The 21,800-nt window shown below is 43.0% G+C and overlaps 1 protein-coding gene across 2 annotated transcripts in view; it reads left to right on the forward strand.

Annotated features, from left to right (window-relative positions):
• The window catches only part of LOC117679671 (gamma-aminobutyric acid receptor subunit beta-4), a 54,633-nt gene that overhangs the window by 12,003 nt on the left and 20,830 nt on the right, over positions 1-21,800 (forward strand). For both annotated transcript variants that reach the window (XM_034441823.3, XM_034441824.3), the window contains exon 3: positions 9,664-9,731. In XM_034441823.3, the coding sequence (XP_034297714.1) occupies positions 9,664-9,731 (68 nt within the window). The remainder of the gene's footprint in view (positions 1-9,663; positions 9,732-21,800) is intronic.

A 21,800-nucleotide genomic window follows, 5' to 3' on the forward strand; every position in this document is an offset into this window, starting at 1 on the left:
GTGAAAGCTGGAGGCATGCCTCAGTTTCAGTGCACAGTAACAGCCCCATCTATGAATCCAAAAGCTATTCCATAATAGGGAGTTCTTTGGTGTAAGTCAAGGACCCTTTCTGCTCATGTGATAGCCTTCCATGCAGCAAAGAGTAACGTGGGCAGGCTTTATAACAATCCCGTGATGGCTGGATAATGCTACAAAGGAGCTATAAAGCACTAAAGAACAAAGATGGTTGTAGACTGGAGTAGGGTAAGAGATGTCCTTTATAAGGTCATCCCATTGGGGTTCGATGCTGCTTCCAGAAGGGAGTTGTCCTTTTGCTCTTACTCATCCAGTGCCTGATCCTCTCGAGGTTGATCTGGCTGGCCTCTCTTCCTAGGTATGCAACAATATGGAGGAGTATTGTCAGATCTCTTTGCCTGTTCCAGTGGGATGGTTGGCCGTGGGCTGGGGGAGTGTTTGGCTTTGGTTCTAATCTTATGCTAGGGCCTGTCTGAACTGTACAAAGAACTCACACCTTTCTCCTTGGGGTGGGGGAGGGGGGAATGAAACATGACTGGTCTTGATTTATAGGGCATGGAAACATCCCAGCTAAAGGGCAGGTCTCCTTTTATGAAAGCATTAGAATTGTGCCAAGAGAAATGAGCTATACTAGTGGTGGCGAACCTATGCCACATGTGCCAGAGGTGGCACTCAGAGCCCTCTCTATGGGCACGTGCACCATCGCCCCAGCCCAGCTCCATCGGGTTTCTCCCGCAGGGTGGAGAGAGAGAGGGAGGGAGGGAGAGAGAGGGGGGGGAGGGAAAAAGAGAAGTGATATTGTTGCTAAACATAATATTTCAAAAGCAGAAAAAAAATGAAGGGGGATAAAAGTGCATTTATCACATTTTTCTTAGAACAATTAGCTGAACTCTGCCTTGTTTATCATTATTTTAGGTAATAAAACCTCATTATTCAGGTTAAATTGCCATGTTGGCACTTTGCGATAAATAAATGAGTTTTGGGTTGCAGTTTGGGCACTAGATCTTTAAAAGGTTTGCCATCACTGAGCTATACTTTCTGCAAGTATTCATCAATACATTTTAAATTGTTTAAATTGTTGCATTATACTGTATTGTTTTATATATATTTTTTACCTGATTGATTTATTGTTTACCACCAGAGTCATGTCTGAGAGATGGGCAGCTATATAAATTTAATTAATAAATCAATCTCCAAAAGGGTTCCTCTGCTGAACCTGAAACAACTGATTTTTGTGCTATTTTCATAGCATATTAATGATAATTGTCTATGGAGATTCTCAGTCATCCAGGTCATGGTTGTCCCAAAGGTGCTTTTTCAAGAGGCAACTGGACTTTCTGGTTTTTCTTTGAAGACGTTCCTTGATGAGAAGTGAAACGTCTTTTAAAGAAAAACCAGAAAGTCCAGTTGCCTCTTGAAAAAGCACCTTTGGGACAATAATGGTAATGGTATATGAAATGGAGTGTTTATGTTGACCCTTTAAATTTACTGTGTATTGTATTTTACTGAGCCTAATCTTCAGGAATTATAGATTCAGTCAGAAAAATCAAAGAGGAGTTCCTTCAGCCAGTGCCCAAACTTTTCTGAAAATTGGCACTATATCACTGGATGACCTAAGACAGGAGCTCTCCTCTGATGGTTCACTTGAATCTGCTGCAAGCACTCAGCAACCATGGGCAACCGTAATAAGGAGGTGCTGAACAAAAGCTTTTAATTAATCCAATGTACAACCCATGTACCTAGTGGAGTGCTGCAGCAGAATATATTTTAAAAGCAAAGTGAAATAAGTTAAGAACTCAACAATCCCACCCACCCCCCAAATGTAGAAGTAAAAACTAGCCTGACAGAAGCACCCAAGAGTCAGATGAAGCCCACTCCATCCTAGAACAGAACAGGCCTTTTATCCTCCTAACGCAAACTTCTGGCCGCTACCCAATCCCTACCCCAGGCATCATAAGAACTGAGCTCCTAATTAGGTTGGTCTGCTTCCTGAGTGACCCTTACTATTATATTTCAAAAACCAACCAGAATTAAAACTTGGTAATTTGCTTCCCTCTTGCACTAGCCATCCCCTCTTGATCCAGCTTCACCCTCTTGGCTTTCCATCTCTTCCAATCATCCACCTCCCACCGTCTGTTCCTCACTCTCTCCTGCATGTTTCAGAGCTGTACTGCAGAGCTCAGGGGTCCTCCTGGCCCATTTTCATCCAGGTCCTCCTCTAACCTTCTGCATGGGTTCTATCATAGATTTCTTCTCTTCTTACATCCAAGCTAAACCAACCAATCCTTGCCACCATCTTTTTTCATGCTGTTGATTTCTTCCCTCGGCAACCTCATTATTCTTCCTATTCTGCCATCACCTCACTTGGAGCCATATGGAACATTTGGGGGAAGGAGTGGGTGACAGCAACTGTAAGGGATACTCTTAGAGCTGTCTGTTACAAACCTCATTTATCTGCCCAGACTTTCTAGTATTTAGAGTGGACACTTCTTGTCCTTACTGCATGGATACTAGAAGGCCTCTGCAGCCTACTGATATTCCAGAGTCTGCCGCTGCTAAGGTGCATTTGGAACCACTGATCAGCAACTGTAGGAACGTGATGTTTTTCAAGTAGATCTTTAACTAAAATAACAGATGCTCTCTCAGCTAGTAAGTCAGTGAATGACACGGGGCAGTTGCAAAATCAGCCACTTCTGCTGGCCAAGCAAATCCCAGCCGGGTATAATAATATGCAAGGAGAAAATGAAGACGGCTGTTCATCTGTGATTATCTTGAAGAAAACATCCTGTTCTCTATAAACAGATCACTATTTTCAGGTGTGAAATATGAGGAAAGTATACAGGGTGCCTACCACCATCAGAAGACTTATGCAGACTATCAGTTTCTGGCAGAGCTTTCTTTGCTAAGCATCCAGGATCAAAGCCAGAGACTGATGAAGTTTACATATAAGAACTAATCTTTGTTTCTGTCTGACTAATTTCAGACAAAACAAATCCATGGAGCGTTCTCAGAACAGGGAGCCACAACTTTTCCCAATCCGAGTCATGCATTTGGCTTCTCGGTGTGTGCAGGGAGTCTCTTTGCCAAAAGGAAAATAGGCCAGGATAAAAACTACACCTGTCTGTATGGGCTTCCACCCATGTCTCAGCACTCTGCACACATTTCTATGTTCCTTGCTTCTAGTCCATCTCTTGTCAGCCCTTTTAGGTAGGCAAAATAAAGAAACAGGGGCTGTTAGATGTCTTGAAATGTGCTATATTGCAGTTAGAGTCTTTTGTAACAGTCTTGAAAGCCTGCTAAAACTTCAGTTTATACATAACAGAAAAGGTGGAATTGTTTTGAGTTTCTTTCAGACTTAAATATATTTGTGATAAGGCTGGACATAGTCCTGACCTTTTTCTGAATCAAACTCGTACTCCATCACACATATTAACTCAAGTTCTCTGTGCAAATTATAAAGTTATTAAAATTTGTGAAATCATAAATCAATGTACAAAAAGCAATGAATAATAACACTGTGAAGTTATATACCGTATGCAAGCCACCTAAGAGCAGAGCAGGACTTTCGAAGCCAACTGATTTGAAAATAAAACAAATGCCTTAGAGAAGAGAGGTGTCTTTCCAGGCACTGACAAGGTACAAGCAGCAGGTGGGCTTCCCTGCACTCCACTCCTAAAAAGGGATCGTCTCCTCACCTGGAGGAGGGTCTCCAACAGTAATGGAAGAACCCGAGCAGATACATGAACTTCTGGTCTCAAATTATTCAGGGCTTCAAAAACCATCTTGAACTGGGTTGGGAATTAGGCCAAGAAACGAACGGGCACCCAGTGCCATTAGAAGAACCGTCATGTGATATGGATCCAATGGATAGCAGCCTCTGGATCCAATTCAAACTAGCTGAAGTGTGTGAGCTGTCCTCAGGGGGAGTCACACATGAGCTGCAGTTTAGAGATTCTCTGGTGTGGAGCCGTCTCTGCCAAGAAAGAGTGGCAGCTCCAGGTAGAAGATGATAGAAGATTTTCCTCACCATCAAGATGAGCATGGCAAGAGGAGCACAATTTTTCCTGAAATAGGCTGAACACTATCCAGATGAATATTTGGGCCTTCTACCAATTATTTCTGCCTTGCCTGGAATTTGTTTCAATTTTCCCAGTCTCACCCAACTATTTGCTGTGCTCAGGCACCAGCTCAAGACATAAATGCTCATAATTACAATGCTTAATGCATTGTAAGCCGCCCTGAGTCTCCGGAAAAGGACGGCATATAAATTGAATAAATAAATAAATAAATAAATAAATAAATAAATAAATAAATAAATAAATAAATCCCTTTTTATGATCCTGTAATCCCTTAATTTGGGGTAGAGTCAAGGTGGCTGGTTGGAGAGGAAAAGCTGATGCAAGGAAGACAATTCAGCCCCAGATCCCTCTGTAAGATTTCCTACAGCCTGTTGAACCTCAGCCTGAAAAATGTCATGTCACTAAGAGATAACAATTAATTCCTCAGCATCATCTTTTGGTAACAACTAGTAACACAAGAGGAAAATTAAACAATGGAGTTGGCCCTCCCTAATTCCAGTGGTCTAGAGAGGGGTCAGCAACCCGCAGCTCTGGAGCCGGATGTGGCTCTTTCATCCCTCTGCTGTGGCTCCCTGTTGCTGGTGGGCTCCACAATTGATAGGGCTTTCGTTTAGGACAGGTAGAGGAAAAAGGATACCATGCTAGGAGGAGACTATGATGGGGGAACAGGACTTCTGGTCAGCTCCAGAATTGAATGGGGGCTTCCAGTTAGGACCTTTGTGGCTCTTTGAATGTTTAAGGTTGCCGATCCCTGGTCTAGAGAAACTCCATAATTAAAATCATTGTAGGCACTAAGTGTTAACAGAATAAAAGAATAGCAGATTGGAAAGGACATTGGAGGTCTTCTAGTCCAACCCCCTGTCCAGGCAAGAAATCCTGGCCTGTTATCATTTTGGATAAACAGCTGTCCAATCTCTTCCTAAAAGCCTCCCATGTTAGAGCACTCCCCGCTTCTGAAATTATTCCAAAAGAATTAAGCAAGGGGTCCTGTAGAATCAACAAAAACACATATTCTGGGAGCTGCTTTTCTTTAGTCCCTAATTAGGATTCTGACTCCTCAGTTCTTTAAATTCTTTCTCACCTCGAATAAAGAGGGGCACCTTTGATCAAGGATCACCGCTTGTCACCTTTCTGGTTTTCCTAGGGTTTTGCCGTAATTTTCTTTCACCAGGCCTTTCAGATTGGCTGGATGTTATTATCCCCAACTGCAGAGGGAGGTGCTGAAGGGATAGAGCTCTTCAGAAAGTGAATTGTCTGGAGGCTGCAGGTCCCGCTTAGAATAGAATAGAATAGAATAGAATAGAATAGAATAGAATAGAATAGAATAGAATAGAATAGAATTTTTTATTGGGCAAATGTGATTGGACACACAAGGAATTTGTCTTTGGTGCATATGCTCTCAGTGTACATAAGGAGAATAAAATACATTCATCAAGAATAAAAGATACAACACTTAGTGAAAGTCATAGGGTACAAATAAGCAATCAGGAAACAATATCAATATAAATCGTGTTTGTTTTATTTTTGGGCTGTGCACCGCCCTGAGTCCTTCAGGAGAAGGGCGGTATAAAAATTAGATTAAATAAATAAATAAATAAATAAATAAATAAATAAATAAATAAATAAAATCGTAAGGATACAAGCAACAAAATTACAGTCATACAGTCATAAATGGAAGGAGATGGGTGGTGGGAACAATGAGAACGATAAGCGGCTGCTTGTGCAGAGGGGGCAGTTCAGAGCAGTTTAGCACCACATCTTTCAGTGTCCTTTTAAATGAAATGCCATGTGCTCTTTATTTTTTTCATGAATGAACTCTGATGACAGGAGACCAATTAATGGGGCAAAGGGCAGCATCCTGTTTTCTTTTGTGATTTAGGAAGAAAAGCAGTTTTATGTTCTTCAGAGCAACCTTTGATAGGTTATTCTGGGGCTTTATATTTTTCATAGTATTTATGCATACGTGTCTTGGGGATGCTTGAGAAGATCAGTCAAAAATGAAACAATTAGTCTCATTGTTGCTTGTAATCATGGCTTCTCCTCTACCTGGAGGAGGAACTTAATTTTTAGCCAACTGCTAGTTCTCGTAGAAGAGGCTTCCTTCTCCCACATTCTGATGTGAGGTTTATCAAGGGTGGCATTTAGCAGAGGTTAGACACAAACACTTTCTTGTCAGTTTCAAAACTTTGCCCATATCAGAGAATGCATGTAGCTCAGGGCTGAACTCTGGATTCTTGATGCTTAGGGTTAAGCTTAGGCTGGCAGTGCTGCTGTTGCCTGGCCTGGTGATGAAATATCTGCAAAAAAACAATCAGACTCAAAGAGCATCAAGAATTCAGCTGCCCGACTTCCTGTTTGCTGCTGGCCGCCGCCAGACGTTCCTTAGGGATCGTCAGCTTCCACTGCCTGTTAGAGCCGCCTTCACAACGGAACGGCGGCTCGAAAAAACTCCGTTCCCATGAGGAAACGGAGATAGAGCCGGCAGGGGTGGGTAGAACTCTCTGCAGAGTCCCAAAAGTTTTTCTTTTACTTTTGGGATGGAGCGGATGAGATGCCCCATATCCCCAGCCGTTGCTCCGGGCTTTGGGAGACCTCTGCTAATGCAGAGCCAGGCGTCAAAAGCAAGCTTGCGAATTTGACAGATTACTCAAAGAAAATGTGAGCTGGACCTGTAATACTGAAGCGCAAGTATTTTACTTATCTTTTAAAAATTACTTAAGAGAATAGAGGAAGAGAAAGAGGAAAAAAGTTTCTTTTTAAAATGGCGTCTGCCGCGGCTGGAGAAGAGTTTGAGAGGGAAAGTTCTTCCGTTTTTTATTATTACAATGTAGCGGAATAAATACCACTGGCTACATTTGTAGACAAAACTCCGCTCCTGTTTTTGTTTTTCTCTTTTTTCCCTGGAGGCTTGAGTGTTGCTGGCTGGAAGTCTTTTGTCTTGTTTTTTTTTTTTTTTCTTCTTCTAACAAAGCCTGCTTAGGCGGAAACATGGCACTGAGGCTTGTGAAGTCAGACAAACAAATAGGTGGGGGGGATTCCCCCACCAAGAATTTAAAGCAATATGTTTTAACTCTTCAGTCCCAGAAACCTGATTTTAATATAATAGAATTTCTCTTAGAGGAGATTGAAAGAAGGGATGAGATTGTGAATCAGCAACTTGAAAAATTTAAGCAGGAAACTAAGGAATTGGTGAAATCCAAGTTTGACTTTTTGCAGCAAAAAATTTTAAAATTGCCAGAATTCATGATTCGGTTGGATACAAATACTAATTTACTAGAGTCAAAAATGGATGAAATTCAAGATAAATTGGACAATAGATTTCAAAAAATTGAAAATGATTTGTTAAATATTCAGGATTATAGTTCAGAAGAAAAATTTAAAATGGATGCTGACCAAAAGTCTGGTAATGTAGAATATCTGGAACAGAGGATTCAAAAAGAGGTTCTAAAGATACAATATAATTTCACAGAATATGCAATAAGACTTAGAGGTTTGCAGGAAAATAACAGAGATGACTTAAGGAAAATATCTTCTGAATTTCTAGCTGGGATTTTAAAGATTCAACCTGAGGAAGTGTTTTGTAGGATTGACAGAGCTTATCGAATAAACTCTTGGACTGCCAAGCAAAGGCAATTGCCTAGAGATGTGGTAATCTATTTTTCAGATAAAGAAATTAGGAATAAAATTGTGCAAAATTCCTTCAATTCTAATTTGCAATTGTATGGAAGAAAGATTTGGATTTACAAGGAACTCCCACCTAAGATATTAATGGAAAGGAAGAAATTTGGCTTTCTGGTGTCTGAGTTAAAAAGGAGAAATATTCAATTCCGGTGGGACGTCCCAGTTGGTATTATATTGAGATATCAAGGAGAAAGATACCAGTTAAATACTGTTGAAAGGGCGGAAGAATTTTATCAAAATAGGTTGAAAATGAATTTAACGTCTTCAGATATAATACAGGATAAGCAGAAGGAGCTGGAACTAAAGACAGAGACTGTACCAGATAAATTGCCTTTGGATTTATCGGATACCCCAGCTGGATTATCTACAAATTTGAGAGAAGTGCCATCTGATTTTAATGTGATGACTTATCAAGGCAAGGACAAGCATGGAAACCAATTAGAGGATATACAAGGGATAAAAAAGAAATGCGAGACACAAAAAATTAGGATGGAGGTCAAACCCACAAAAAGAAAACAAAAAAAGAAATAGGTTGTACAAAAATAGAAATTTCTAACCCAAGCAACAGTGAAGCCAGTGATTTTAAAATATGAATGATTATGTGAAAACATAGAGGAGGCGACATATTGGTCAATATCATCCTGAGGATAGTGGCAGATCTCTGCATTGCCGTAATTTTGGGACATGGAAAGAGCCTCAAATTGATGGTTTTGAATTATCTATTTTGAAACTTCTTTTTGTGTTGATAAATATATTATAATTATCTTGAATTATAAGGCAAGAGAATCACATTGGGACATGCAGAAGATCGGGTTGTTACCCAATACGATGATGGAAATTAATAATCCTGATGAAACCCATAATTATTATTATATGGAATACAATTATAATGTCACTCGGGTGGTTGTTTTTACTTTTATATATATAAGAAGATGTTTACTACTGATGGGGGCAGATATGATTGGAGATCTTGAATAAACTGTTGCATCCGCAAGCTATGTCACCCTATTATGGATGTTGGTTTTAACAATCCAGTGGAAAGACTTCAAGAAGATATTATATGGACTATAAATTTAAAGTTATTGTCTTTTCTTTTTTTTATTTAGATATAATGGGATATATATATATATATATTTTTAAGTAGTGTGGGCAGTGAATTAAAGATATCAAGAATTGTTGTGTATGGTAAATTTGTAAGACAGTGGGTGAATAAGCTAGCTACAGACTGATTAGTTTAAGAAAAGGGATTTTTAAGTGATACATTTAGGGGAGTGGAGGAAATGGATAGAGTGGAATAAATGTTAAATTAGATTTTATGGGGAGCCCGCTTTGAAATGTTATTAAAGTAGGACTTATTGTATAGTTTTAAAGTGGAAGGTGGTTTTGAATTGTTGCAATAATGCATAGATATAAAACACTATTATGCTAAATTAGAGTTATTTTATAATAGTTATAGTATAATGTGTTTGTTTTTTTTTGTTTTGTTTTTTTTTCTCTTCTTCTTTTCTGAAATGTATGGATAAAGGGGGATTTATAATACTTTTAGTAAGTAAAGGTCAGTATTTTGAGGAGGGAGTAAGTAATCTGTTATGAATTAGGGTTTTTTTTTGTTACGAAGAAGTCACAGGGGGGGAAGGGTGGGGAGGGGGGGTTAGGGAGGGGGGGGAGGGGGGGGGGAAAAGGGGGAAAAATTTGTATTTGAAAACCTTTTCAATAAAAAAAAAAAAAAAAAAAAAAAAAAAAAGAATTCAGCTGCCCAATTCACTTTATCCATTTTATAAGAGCTTGGGAGTTTTATTCTATAGACAAAAAACAGAGTCCATTGTCCATGACAGACCTAACTTAGTTCAATTTGCATGGGAACTAATCCTACTTCCTTGTGCTTCAGGTAACCCCGTTACTGTCGGAATGAGCATCCATATTTCGAGCATTGATCAGATTTCTGAAGTGAATATGGTGAGTATAAATGACAATAACAAAATCATTCTTTTGGTGAATTCCAACTCATGCAACCAATTGAGCAAACCCAATTTGAATTGAACAGGGAGGCATTAATGCTCTCACTGGCCTCACTTGCAAACAGTTTTTAGCCAGAAGTGAGGTATACCAGAGCATGGGAAATGCACAAAGCATGTGTTCAAACATGGGTATAGTGTATGGATTTCCAAAGAATGGAAAGAATAGAATAGAATAGAATAGAATAGAATAGAATAGAATAGAATAGAATAGAATAGAATAGAATAGAATAGAATAGAATAGAATAGAATAGAATAGAACAGAATAGAACAGAACAGAACAGAATAGAATAGAATAGAATAGAATAGAATGACAGAGTTGAAAGGGACCTTGGAAATCTTCTAGTCCAACTCCCTGCTCAGGCAGGAAACCCTACAACACTTCAGATCAATGGTTATCCAACATCTTCTTAAAAATTTCCAGTGTTGGAGCATTTACAACTTCTGGAGACAACTTGTTTCACTGATTAATTGTTTTGTCAGGAAATTTCTCCTTAGTTCTAAGTTGCTTCTCTCCTTGATGAGTTTCCACCCATTGCTTCTTGTCCTATCCTCAGGGGCTTTGGAGAATAGCTTGACTCCCTCTTCTTTGCAGCAGCCCCTGAGCTATTGGAACAGTGCTATCATTGTGATATTGTATAAAGAAAATATACTATTTAATGCTGTGCTTTTGCCATGATAATTATTTGCAGCAAATTCTATTTTATCTTGATGGCAAATATCATACAGAAAAAGACTTTTGAAATATGACTGAAAAACCTATCTTCAGTTAATAAATGATCTTGCATTGTATTGACAGCCAATGAAGTACTACCTCTCCTTTCACCCCACACTACCTTTTGCTCTTGTGAAAAGGTTCTGCACCGAATTCAGTGTGGAGACTTGTTAGAATCTACCATCCTCTGGGTGGGGCTAGAATAGATGCGAAAACTCCCTCCTGTAAACTCGGTGGAAAGCTTTGTGTGCTTCTGTCAATGGAGCCCCTCTCCATTGGGGTATCCACGAGCAGAAGAGCTGGTCCTAAGAAGAGGCAGGTAGTTAGAAGTCCTATTCATTCTGCATTGAGATTTTCTGAAAAATTTCCATAGTTATCTATGGGACTAAAAGTAATAATTTTTATATACTGATACAAGAACGTGTTGATCACCTTTTCTTGACTTGGACATCCTTTCAAAGCTACATAAAAATCTGTATGTTTTCTCTGATCTTCCTAGTTTATATTAGAAAGGAATTGGGACTAGTCATATTTTTACGGGCTGTCCCTAGATTTCAGTCACAGGAAGATGTGGAAGTCCAGCTTCTGGCACTTGCCTAACCTTGCAGTCATTATAATATATTTAGGAACTGTGTCTGAAAATTAATTATTATGCAGATTCAAAATGTTGAATCCCTTCCCCTTCTACCTATATTTGTATCTAATTCCATCCCAGGATGGAGTATTAACAAAGAGCAGTTTTTAAGCCTTAATTTTAACTGATTTGAGAAAAATATTTACAAGTTCAGATCCAGCTAATAAGGCAGAAGTTATTGGTTGATGGAAGAGTTTGTTTTGGGTTTTTTTGAAATGATTTTAGGTGCTAATGTGATTGACTTATCTTTTATGGAGTACTATAGTGGACACTAACCACCAAACTCCAAAAGGGAAATTCTGCAACTTCTTATTGATTGCTAAATGATTCATTCCATGACCAGATCTACTAAGAACAAACACAAGTTCATTCTAGGCACTGCGGTTGCAATGGTAGGAGAAGAGCTGGCAATTTCTTTGCTGTGATTTATTTTGAATGGAACAGTTCTTCACTGGGACAAAAGAAGTTAAAATATTTCATTTGGATGGGAGAGCCCATTCTTCTGCATTGTCTTTTTAAAAGCAAAGGACATCTTTTTAAAGGTGAAAGCACTTTCACAAAATAATGAGGTGTTCAGTTGAGAGAGATGCTGGTCTGAAGTTGTTCCGTGACTAGTTCTTGTTTCTCATGAAAGGTATGGTTGACCTAGATCTTCCTGAAGTGAGAAAAAGTGAGGAACTTGAAATGGAGTTGGGAAGAATAACAGAGTAACAAAGTTGGAAGGGACCTTGGAGGTCTTCTAGTCCTTCTGCTTGAACAGGAAACCCTAAACCATTCTGGACAAATAGCTCTTCATACTCTTCTTAAAAACCTCCAGTGATGGAGCACCCACATCTTCTGAAGGCGAGCCTTTCCATTGATTAATTGTTCTCATTCTCTGGAAATGTGTCCTTTGTTTTAGGTTGGATCTCTCCTTGATAAGTCTCTATCCACTACTTCTTGTTTGGCCCCCAAGTGCTTTGAAGAATAGGTCCACTCCTTCTTCTCTTGATAGCCCTTCAAATATTGGAAGACCGCTATCATGTCACCCCTAGCCCTTCTCTTCATTAGCATAGCCCTAGACATAATAGATAGTTCCTGCAATTGTTCCTTGTATGATTTAGCTTCCATGAATGTAGCTCTTCTCTGCGAGCCTCACCTTCTTTTTGTATTGCTGTGACTAAAACTGGGTGCAGCCTTCCAAGCCTGGTCTAACCAAAGCGGCATAAAGCGGCAGCTAACATTTCATGCAATCTTCGTACTATCCCTCTGTTGATGCAGCCTAGGACTATGTTAGCTTTTATTGACACAAATGTGTGTTGTGATGCAAATATGATCTTGACTTAGCTGTGTGTGATGTCCTGATGAAAATACAAAAGGATGGAGTTGTGATGTCCCAATACAGCCTCCTCAGTGCAAATGTTGTGATATTAGCCTAGTATGAACATATGTTAATTCTTGAAATCCTGCTTCCAGATTTAGCAGGAAGCTAAATCACATTTGCTCTAGTCTTTGTAGGGGGAGCTTTCCATGTGGAAAGATACTACAGAAGATTCAGGAGAGCTTAACTCCCCTTCTCGGTATTCTCGGCTTGGCTTTTGCTTTAGACGCCAGGTAGCCTAAAAAGAAAGCAGACGGTCATCGTAAGGTCAGCTTGGTAAAACACCTTGCTGCCTAGAGTGGTCAGCAGGATGCCCCTCCCCCCAAGAAAGGAGAGGGCCACAAATCTTCATATCTAGACAGATGGGGTCCTAAGAAGGAGGCTCAAGGAAAGGAGCTCACTAAGAATCTCTTTGCTTCTCTTCTACAATCTTTCCCGCTGATAGTCCCTGTCATTTCTTATGGCAACAAAATCAATAGTCTAAATATACCTTGAGAAAGTGACTTCCTTGGATATGCTACACATCATGGGTGTCCAACATTTGGCTAGAGCGAAGAGGAATTGTCTTGGGCTGCATATAAAATATACAATATAGTTAATATATATTAACCCTATACGATCCCAGTACCTCAGTAAAAATCTTTGTCAAATTGCTGTAGGATGCAGCTGCTGCTGAGCGATGGATGGGAGGCCACCAGGTGCCACAGAAGCTTCATCTTGCACCGTGAGGCTGGGGATTTATGTAGAGTCCCTCAAGGGGTGCCAGTTGGGCTGAGTTGCTATGGAGACAGGCTAGCTTGGATGTCTGCATGTTTGGAAGTGCTGCTGCTGTACTGCTTTCCCTGGGACGTTTGTTGTGCTGCAGAGCATGTCTGGAAGACAGAGAGGTCCTGGGTACAAGAAATTCAGAGGGGTGTGTGCATATGTGTGCATGTGCGCCTAGGAACTGTTCCGCTGTTGGAGCACTCAGATCAGAAAGCTGGTCTCACTCTTGATAGGAGCCCAGAGGCAGCCAGGGAGCTCTGTTGGAATAAGATGCTCCAAATGCATTTCTGATTTCCTTCTTCCTCTTCTTTTGTTTTTGCCTGCTAAGTGTGAGGAAGGGGAGGCTTGGCGAAGGGAGGGGACCACTTAGGATTCCAAGGCAATAAGGCGTTACTATGCAACAGGACAAAGGGATGTAATAAGATTATGCAGCCCCTTCTCATTAGGTGGCCCCAGGACAGGCTTAGGCACCTTCATCCTTCCATGCAGAAGGCTTGGCCATCCCTGGAGCCTGCAGATGCATTTTCCTGGGCCAGCCGTTCTCCAGTTCTTTCCGGCAGCTCTGCATTCCCATCTCTGTAACTTCTTTCTTACCATCGTTCACACAGAGTTGTTTTTTCATACCTCTGATTAGCATAATTCCAGAAAAAATTAAGTTTTAAAAGCGCTGCATTTTGGAAATTGTTCTCTGAACTATCTTCTAGGCAGGTCTTAAAAAAAAAGCTTTGCAAAGTCAAAACAGCAGTAAGGCCATCAGTCTCCTCTTCCTCCTCCGACAGAAATGCAGAATGAAGATCATATTTCTATCAAGGAAGGGAATTGAGCCTTTGGGCAGACCAGAATCTGGGCGAACCCCACCACCTCCCACCACCCACCCACAAGAGACGAAGTGCAAGCAGTGCGAAGGGAAGGCAGGCACTGAGGGGGAGGCACAGCAAAAAAGAATGGCTGTATTCGTACAAGTTGCTTAATCAGGGCAATAAATAATCCCACAGCTGCTCAGACAATAGGTCACACTTACTGTTTTTTTTTTTTAAATGGCAGGTTTGCCCGCTTATGTTCCATCAAGTTGGTGTCATCTCTTGGCGACCGCATAGATTTTTTTCTAGTATGATCGGTCCCCAATCTGGTCCTTCAGTTCTTCAAACATGCACCCATTGGCACTATAATCCATCCACCTGCTTCTGGCTGTCTTGCTTATTTCTGCTTTTTCCAGAATCACGGACTTCTCAAGGCAGCTAGATCTTTACATAGGCCCAAAATATGTTGGTTTTGTTTGGAAAAAGCAGTGCGTTTTTGAGCACCTAGAAATGAGCAAACCAACTAGTAGCCAGCATGGATTTATCAAAACGAGATCATGCCAGACCAGCCTTAGTGCCTTATTTGACAAAGTGACTAATTTAGTGGATCAGGGAAATGCTGTAGACATAGTTTAGCTAGATTTCAATAAGGCACTGGATAAAATAGGCTACTTCTTGGCAAAATAGAAGACAGTGGGATAGGCAAAATCACTACTAGATGGATTTGTAACTGGCTGACCAACTGCACTCAGTGGTAGCCTTCAATGGAACTACATCTACCTGGAGAAAAGCATGCAGTACCTCAAAATTCTGTCTTGGGCCCATGATTCAACTTCTTCATAAATAATATAGATAGAAGGGGAACTCATCAAATTTGCAGATGACATGAAGCTAACACTTTAGAAGAATAGCTAACACTTCATAAGATAGATTCAAGATTCAGAAGAAGGGCCTTGACTATTTGAACACTAGGCCCTATCCAACAACATGCAATTCAGTGGTGAGAAAAGGAAGGTCCCAGTCACTCCTCACCTGGTCTGAGAAGGTAAGGGCGATGGCGGGGGATGGAGAAGTGGCTGGGGCAGAGACAGAGAGATACAGAGAGAGGGAGGGGGAAGGAGGTAGGGAGAGAGATGTCAAAAGGATTTTGTGGTTTCCAGTGTTTTTTAACAACTGGTTCTCTGCCCTAATGACTGTCTGGATATTCATGGCTAGGGGGTCATGTGACTGATGGAAGTGAGTGAGGTTGGGTTGGCCATGCCCACCCAGGTTTTGTGGCTCCCGGTGTTTTTTTTTCTGTGGCAAACGGGTCCAAATGGACACATTTGAGTGTTTAAGGTTGAGTGTTTAAGGTTGCAGATCCCTGTCCTATACAGAGGCAAGAGAAACCAAATGCACAGGTATAGAATAGGTGATACCTGATTCAAAAGTAGCAACTGTGAGAGGGTTCTGTGTGTCCTAGTGGACAACCACTTTTAAATAGCAGGTTTGCCCGCTTATTTTCCATTAAGTTCCACTTAAATATGAGTCAGCAGTGTGCTACAGCCAGTGGTGGGTTGCCCCCGGTTTGGACCAGTTTGCAAGAACCGGTAGTAAAACTGGAGGGAGGCCCTGCCCACCACCCCGGATGTTGTCATCAGCGATCTGTGCATGCGCAGAAGCTTCTGTACATGCACAGAAGCAACGCTTGTGTTAGATAGGTGGATTGAAGAGACTGGAGACAGGCTTCAGACAACAGCTCTTTATTCAGCAACTATTTACAATCCAGCAGCCAGTCCCTCTAACAGCCAGCCTTTATATAGAGGGCTGTCTGGGAGCTCGGCCAATCACATTTAAACATTCTTCCCGCCCAAACAGTGGACCAGAGGGAAAACTTCTTCTAGATGGAGCAATCCATTTTACATACGTAGTCGCGCAGATAGGCAGGGCGCTTACTAGCTCTACCTGCGCGGTTCAGTTGGCATGGCGGCAGCAAGCTGAGGGGTTGTGCCTGCTGCTGCCTCCTGCTCCGCCCCTGGAAAGTCCTGGAAACTTTTGGGTGAGCCCTTGGATTCTACGGGAACTGGTTCGCTGGAGGAGTGTCACTGGATTCCCCGTTCTTCAGGTGCGTTCTCCGGTTCCATCGGGCTTGAGTCTTCTAGGAAGGAATTAGAATAAAACTCTTTTTGTTTAGTTTCTAAATTTTCAGTGTTAAAGGTGAGGCGACTGCGTAATTGGTCTATGTGCCACCTCTATTGATGCCCGTCATTCAATCTAACAATATACGACTTGGGCCCTGTGATTTTCTCTATTTTGCCAGGTAGCCATAGGGGTCCTTCGGCAAAGTTTTGTGAGTGAACCAGGTTTCCAATGTTAAAAGACCTGGTGTGGTTCTACTTGTTGATTGTTGTTTCGGGTGCATAATTTGGGTGCAGGAGATCTAAGACTGATCAAAGCCGGCAGCCCATCAACAGTTCAGCCGGGCTTCTACCTGTGACCACACTGGGGGTTATGTGTTGGTACAGGAGGAATTTGTCTACCCACTCTTGCCAATCTCCTGGTGCCAACCTGCCTAGTGCCTCATTGGCAGAACTTACGGATCTTTCAGCCAACCCATTACTGGCCGGATGAAAAGGTGCTATGAGGGCATGGCGTATTCCCAATTCTGCCAGATACCCTTCAAACTGTGTGGCCATAAATTGCGGGCCATTGTCCGATACCAGGACATCAGGCAACCCGTGAGTTGCGAATAATTTTCGGAGGACTTTTATTACTGCATCCGCTGTGGTTGTAGCCATTAGAATGATTTCCATCCATTTAGAATAGGCATCCACAATTACTAAAAAAGTTTGGCCAGCAAAGTTGATGTGGATCCTCAACCAGGGGGCTCTTGGTCGGTCCCACTCTTGAATGGGTGCCTTAGGGGGAACTGGCCATGATTCTTGGCAGGGTTGGCATGTGGCTACCCACTCTTGTATCTCTTGGTCTATATTGGGCCACCATACAAAACTCTGAGCCAGGGCTTTTATTCGGACAATCCCTGGATGACCATGATGCAGTGCATTAAATACAGAATACCTCAAACTGGGCGGTATAATTACCTGGTCCCCCCACAGTAAACAACCCCCTTGCGCCAAAATCTCATGTTGTCGTATTGCAAACGGCTTAAACTCTGTACCAAACGGGCCCTTTGGCCATCACCTCCAAACCCAGTTCAAAATGTTTTTGAACGTAGCATTTTTAGCTGAGTGTTTTGCCACAGTGGCAGAAGTCACGAGGCCAGAGTCCAGGCAGTCAATGAGGAGAATGGGGATGCCCGGGGTCGGGTCATCCAATAAGTCTGGCAGAGGACATCTGCTGAGGGCATCAGCATGTTCCAAAGTCTTTCCGGGCCAGTGAATCAGTTTGTAGCAGTACGCCAACAGGAAAATGGCCCATCTTGTAAAACAAGGCGACAATGCCACTGGTGTGGGGCGGTCCCCTGCCAAGAGTCCCAACAGAGGTTTGTGGTCCGTTACCAATTCAAAATCCCTCCCAAACAAATACTCATGAAACCGCTTGACCTCGGCCACTGCAGCCAGCGCTTCCCTGTCCTGGGGAGGCTGGCTATAGTTCCTCTCTGCACTTGACAGTGTCCTGGAGAAATAGGTGGCCGGGCTTCAGTCCCATTTGGGAGACGGTCGCTCAGCACAGCCCCTACACCAGAAGGAGAGGCGTCACACACTAGTACCAATGGTAGTGTGTCATTCTATTGAATTAGAAAACTGTCAGCAGATAGGTGTTTTACAGCGGCAAAAGCGGCAGCCTCCTTATGTCCCCAAACCCAGATGCTTTTCTTCACCAATAGTTTGTGGAGTGGTTCAGCAACGGTAGCCTTGTTCTTCAAAAGTACACTATAGAAATTGAGCAATCCCAGGAAAGCCTGCAATTCTGTCTGATTTCGTGGCACTGGGGCTTCCTGAATTGCTCTGACCTTGCTTTTGGTAGGATGAATGCCTTTTCCATTTATCCTGTATCCCAGGAACTTAATCTCGGGGACCCTTTACTCTGAGTCCTGCGGTTCTAAATTTTGACAGCATTCCCTCAGATGGGAGTGTAGTTGCTGTTCATCACTAGCAGTAACTAGGACACCATTGAAATAAGGCACTACCCCAGGAATTTTCTGCAATAGTCTTTCCGTTACATTCTGGAAAAGACCCGGGGCAATGCTTACACCAAATTGTAAACGGTGACATTTGAATGCCCCCCTGTGTGTCACAATGGTTTGGGCCTTGGCAGTAGCGCCATCTACAGGCAGCTGCTGATATGCCTGCGCGAGGTCCAATTTTGCAAAAATCCTTCCGGAACCCAAGGAATGCAACAAGTGCTAAACTATGGGCACTGGGTACGCGCTCTGCTGTAGAGCCTTGTTCAATGTGTACTTATAATCAGCGCAGATGCGCACAGAGCCATTACTCTTAACTGGGGTGACAATGGGAGTCTCCCACTTAGCCTGGTGAACTGGCTCAAGAATGCCCTGCCTGATCAGTTTATCAAGTTCTTTGTTGATCTTGGGTTTTAGGGCAAATGGAACCCTCCGGGGTTTCATCCTAATCCGTGCCACCTTGGGTCTAGACTGAATGATATTGGTGTGCCCACATACATGCCAAGTTCTGGATTGAACACATCTTGGAATTCCCGGATCAGGTCATCGGCCCACGAGTTGGCGATGGCATTGATGCCGGTCACCCCCAGGCCAAGGGACTTGAACCACTCCAGCCCAAGCAGGTTGGGAAGGTTTCCTCTGATGACTGTTAAGGTCAGCTCACCCCGGAATTTATTGAACTGGACTTTGAAGGTTCCGGAGCTGATGACAGGGATCCGATCCCCCTGGTAATCGCTGAGCCGCAAGTGTTGTCGTTCAAGTTGGTGTTTTTGAAGTCTTGGGACAGCAGCCTTCAATGCTTGCCAGGAGATAATTGTAACCGATGAGCCGTGTCGATTTCCATGTCGCAGGGCGACCCTTCTATCTGTACAGTGATGTGAAGCTTCTTCCTGCAGGGGGTGCTTGCCTGCGTTATCCTAGTCTGGCAGTTTGTTTCTGGCAGCCTTGCATTAGCAGCTTCACACCTAGGCTTCCAGGTTTCCCGCTGAAACGGTCTTGCACCCTCAGTCTTTGGAATGTCTGTGTCTGCACGATAACTAGCAGGCAAGTTCACTCGGCAGACTTTTGCCAAATGTCCCCTCTTGTTGCATCGGCGACATGTGGCATCCGTGTAATGACAGGAAGCCCTAGAATACTTCCCTCCACAGCTGGCACATAGTTGCCTTCTATTTTCTGGCACTGCGTGTTTCTTCTTTTCTCTCCGATAAACCTCGTCCTCGCTGCTTTCAGATTCTTTGTCTTGGTGATGGCTCTTATGTATAGTGGCAGTCTGTTTTGCTGCAGCCAGAGCTGTAGCAAGCTTCTGGAGTGACTCGGCCGCCCTGTTTGACGACTCAGTTGCCCTTGCCTCGTCCAACGCAGCCTGCAACATTAGATTTGTCTTTACTGCAGCCGGAGGTCTTTTACTCCCCAAATTATTTGGTCGATTAAGATATTGTCCAGGTCTCTAAATTTGCAGTGGGTGGCGGCTTTTTGTAGCGCAGCGACAAATTGGTTCATAGATTCTCCGTCCTGCTGCATTCGGTGCCAGAATTCGTAGTGTCTCACCGTCTTTGATGGGGCAGGAGGATAGTGTGTTTTTAGTGCATTTTTTTTTATTGAAAAGTTTTATAGAAAGTACAAACATTTTCATCCCCCCACCCTTCCCCCCTCAATCCCCCTCCCTTAGTGCATTTTGTAGCACTTGCCATGGTACGGATTGTACCGGAGTTGGTTCGTACAAGGCTTCAGCGGTGTCGAACACATCGCGCCCGTAGTGGCTCAGGAACAGTGCTCTTTTGCTGTTGTCCAACAGTCCAAGGAAGTCGTTTGCTTCCATGAAGCATTCGAACCTTGTCATGTAAGTGCCCCATTTCTCCTTTGCTGGATCGAACAGAGCCAGTGGGTGGAACACAGACATGCTTGCCGCTGTTTTGAGCATTTAAATTTGGCACGCAAGATGGCTGCCGTTTGCATTTGCTGCCGGACTGGATTGTTTCGTTCTCAGCTCTTTTCTGGTCTCAGTGATTTCTTCGGTATCCGACTTTCATCACCAGTGTTAGATAGGTGGATTGAAGAGACTGGAGACAGGCTTCAAACAACAGCTCTGTATTCAGCAACTATTTACAATCCAGCAGCTAATCCCTCTAACAGCCAGCCTTTATATAGAGGGCTGTCTGGGAACTCAGCCAATCACATTTAAACATTCTTCCTGTCCAAAGAGTGGACCAGAAGGAAAACTTCCTTGTCAATATCTAACAGTGTGCACGTTCGCTTCACTCACACACGCACGCATGATCCCGTTGCGAACCAGTAGTAAAGGTAAGTAGAACCCAGCCCTGGCTATAGCCACCAAAAAAGCCAATGTAGTCTGAGGTTGTATCAACAGAGGGATAGTTTCAAGATCTTGTGAAGTGACAGTATCACTTTATACTGCAACGGTGAGATCACATTTGGAATACTGCATCCCGTCCTGTTCCCCAAGATACAAAAACACTGATGAGGCCCTAGAAAGAGCACAGAGAAGACCAACAAAGATGATCAGGGATCTGGAGGCTAAACCATATGATAATCAAGTGAGAGAAGCAGATATGTCTAGTCTAACAAACAGAGAAAGACGATCTGATAGCAGTCTTCCGTTACTTGAGGGGCTGTCAAGAGAAGAAGAGGTCAACCTATTCTTCAAAGCACCTGAGGATAGGACAAGAAGTAACAGGTGGTAAATCATCAAAGAGACATCCAAGAATTAAGGAGAATTTTCCTGATAGTCAGACAATCAGTGGGATAGTTTATCTCCAGAAGTTGTGGGCACTCCATCACTGGAGGTTTTCAAGCAGAGACCAGACAACCATTTATCCAGAATGGTATAAGATCTCCTGCTTAATCAAGGGGTTGGACTAGAAGAGCTCCAAGTTCCCTTCTAACCCTAACCCTAACCCTAACCCTAACCCTAACCCTAACCCTATTATTCTGTCTTCCATGTCTTTCTCAGATAATTCAGTTACCATCAGATACCCTGATATTCTCTGTGCTGCTGCCTAGAAAAGACAGAATAGAATAACAGTGTTGGAAGGGACCTTATAGATCAGTGATGGCTAACTTTTTTGCCATCGTGTGCCAAAAGCAGGGAAAGCGCAGGGGGTCACGCATGCACGTGCCCACACCCATAATTCTATGTGCCCCAAAAATGGCCTTCCCCACGCCCCGGAGGCCCTCCAGAGGTCAGAAACCGCCCATTTGCCGATTTCCGATGGGACCGGAAGGCCCATCTTTTGCTCTCCCCAGGCTCCAGAGCCTCTCTAGGAGCCGGGGGGGGCAAAAACGGCCTTCCCCACCACCAACCCAGGCCCCCAGGAGGCAGGAAACAGCCTGTTTCCCTACTTCTGGGTGGCCCAGAAAGCCCAAAAATCAGCTGGTCGGCACGCACATGCATGCTGGAACTGAGCTCGTGTGCCCACCGATATGGCTCTGTGTGCCACCTGTGGCACGTGTGCCATAGGTTCGCCATCACGGTTATAGATCATCTAGTCCAACCCCCTGCTCAAGCAGGAGATCCTGTACCATTTCTGACAGATGTTCAGTCTCTTCTTGAAAGCGTCCAATGATGAAGCACCCACAACCTCTGAAGGCAAGC

The sequence above is a fragment of the Pantherophis guttatus genome, chromosome 12, assembly GCF_059756535.1.
Source record: "Pantherophis guttatus breed Tessera chromosome 12, ASM5975653v1, whole genome shotgun sequence".
Lineage (NCBI taxonomy): Eukaryota > Metazoa > Chordata > Lepidosauria > Squamata > Colubridae > Pantherophis > Pantherophis guttatus.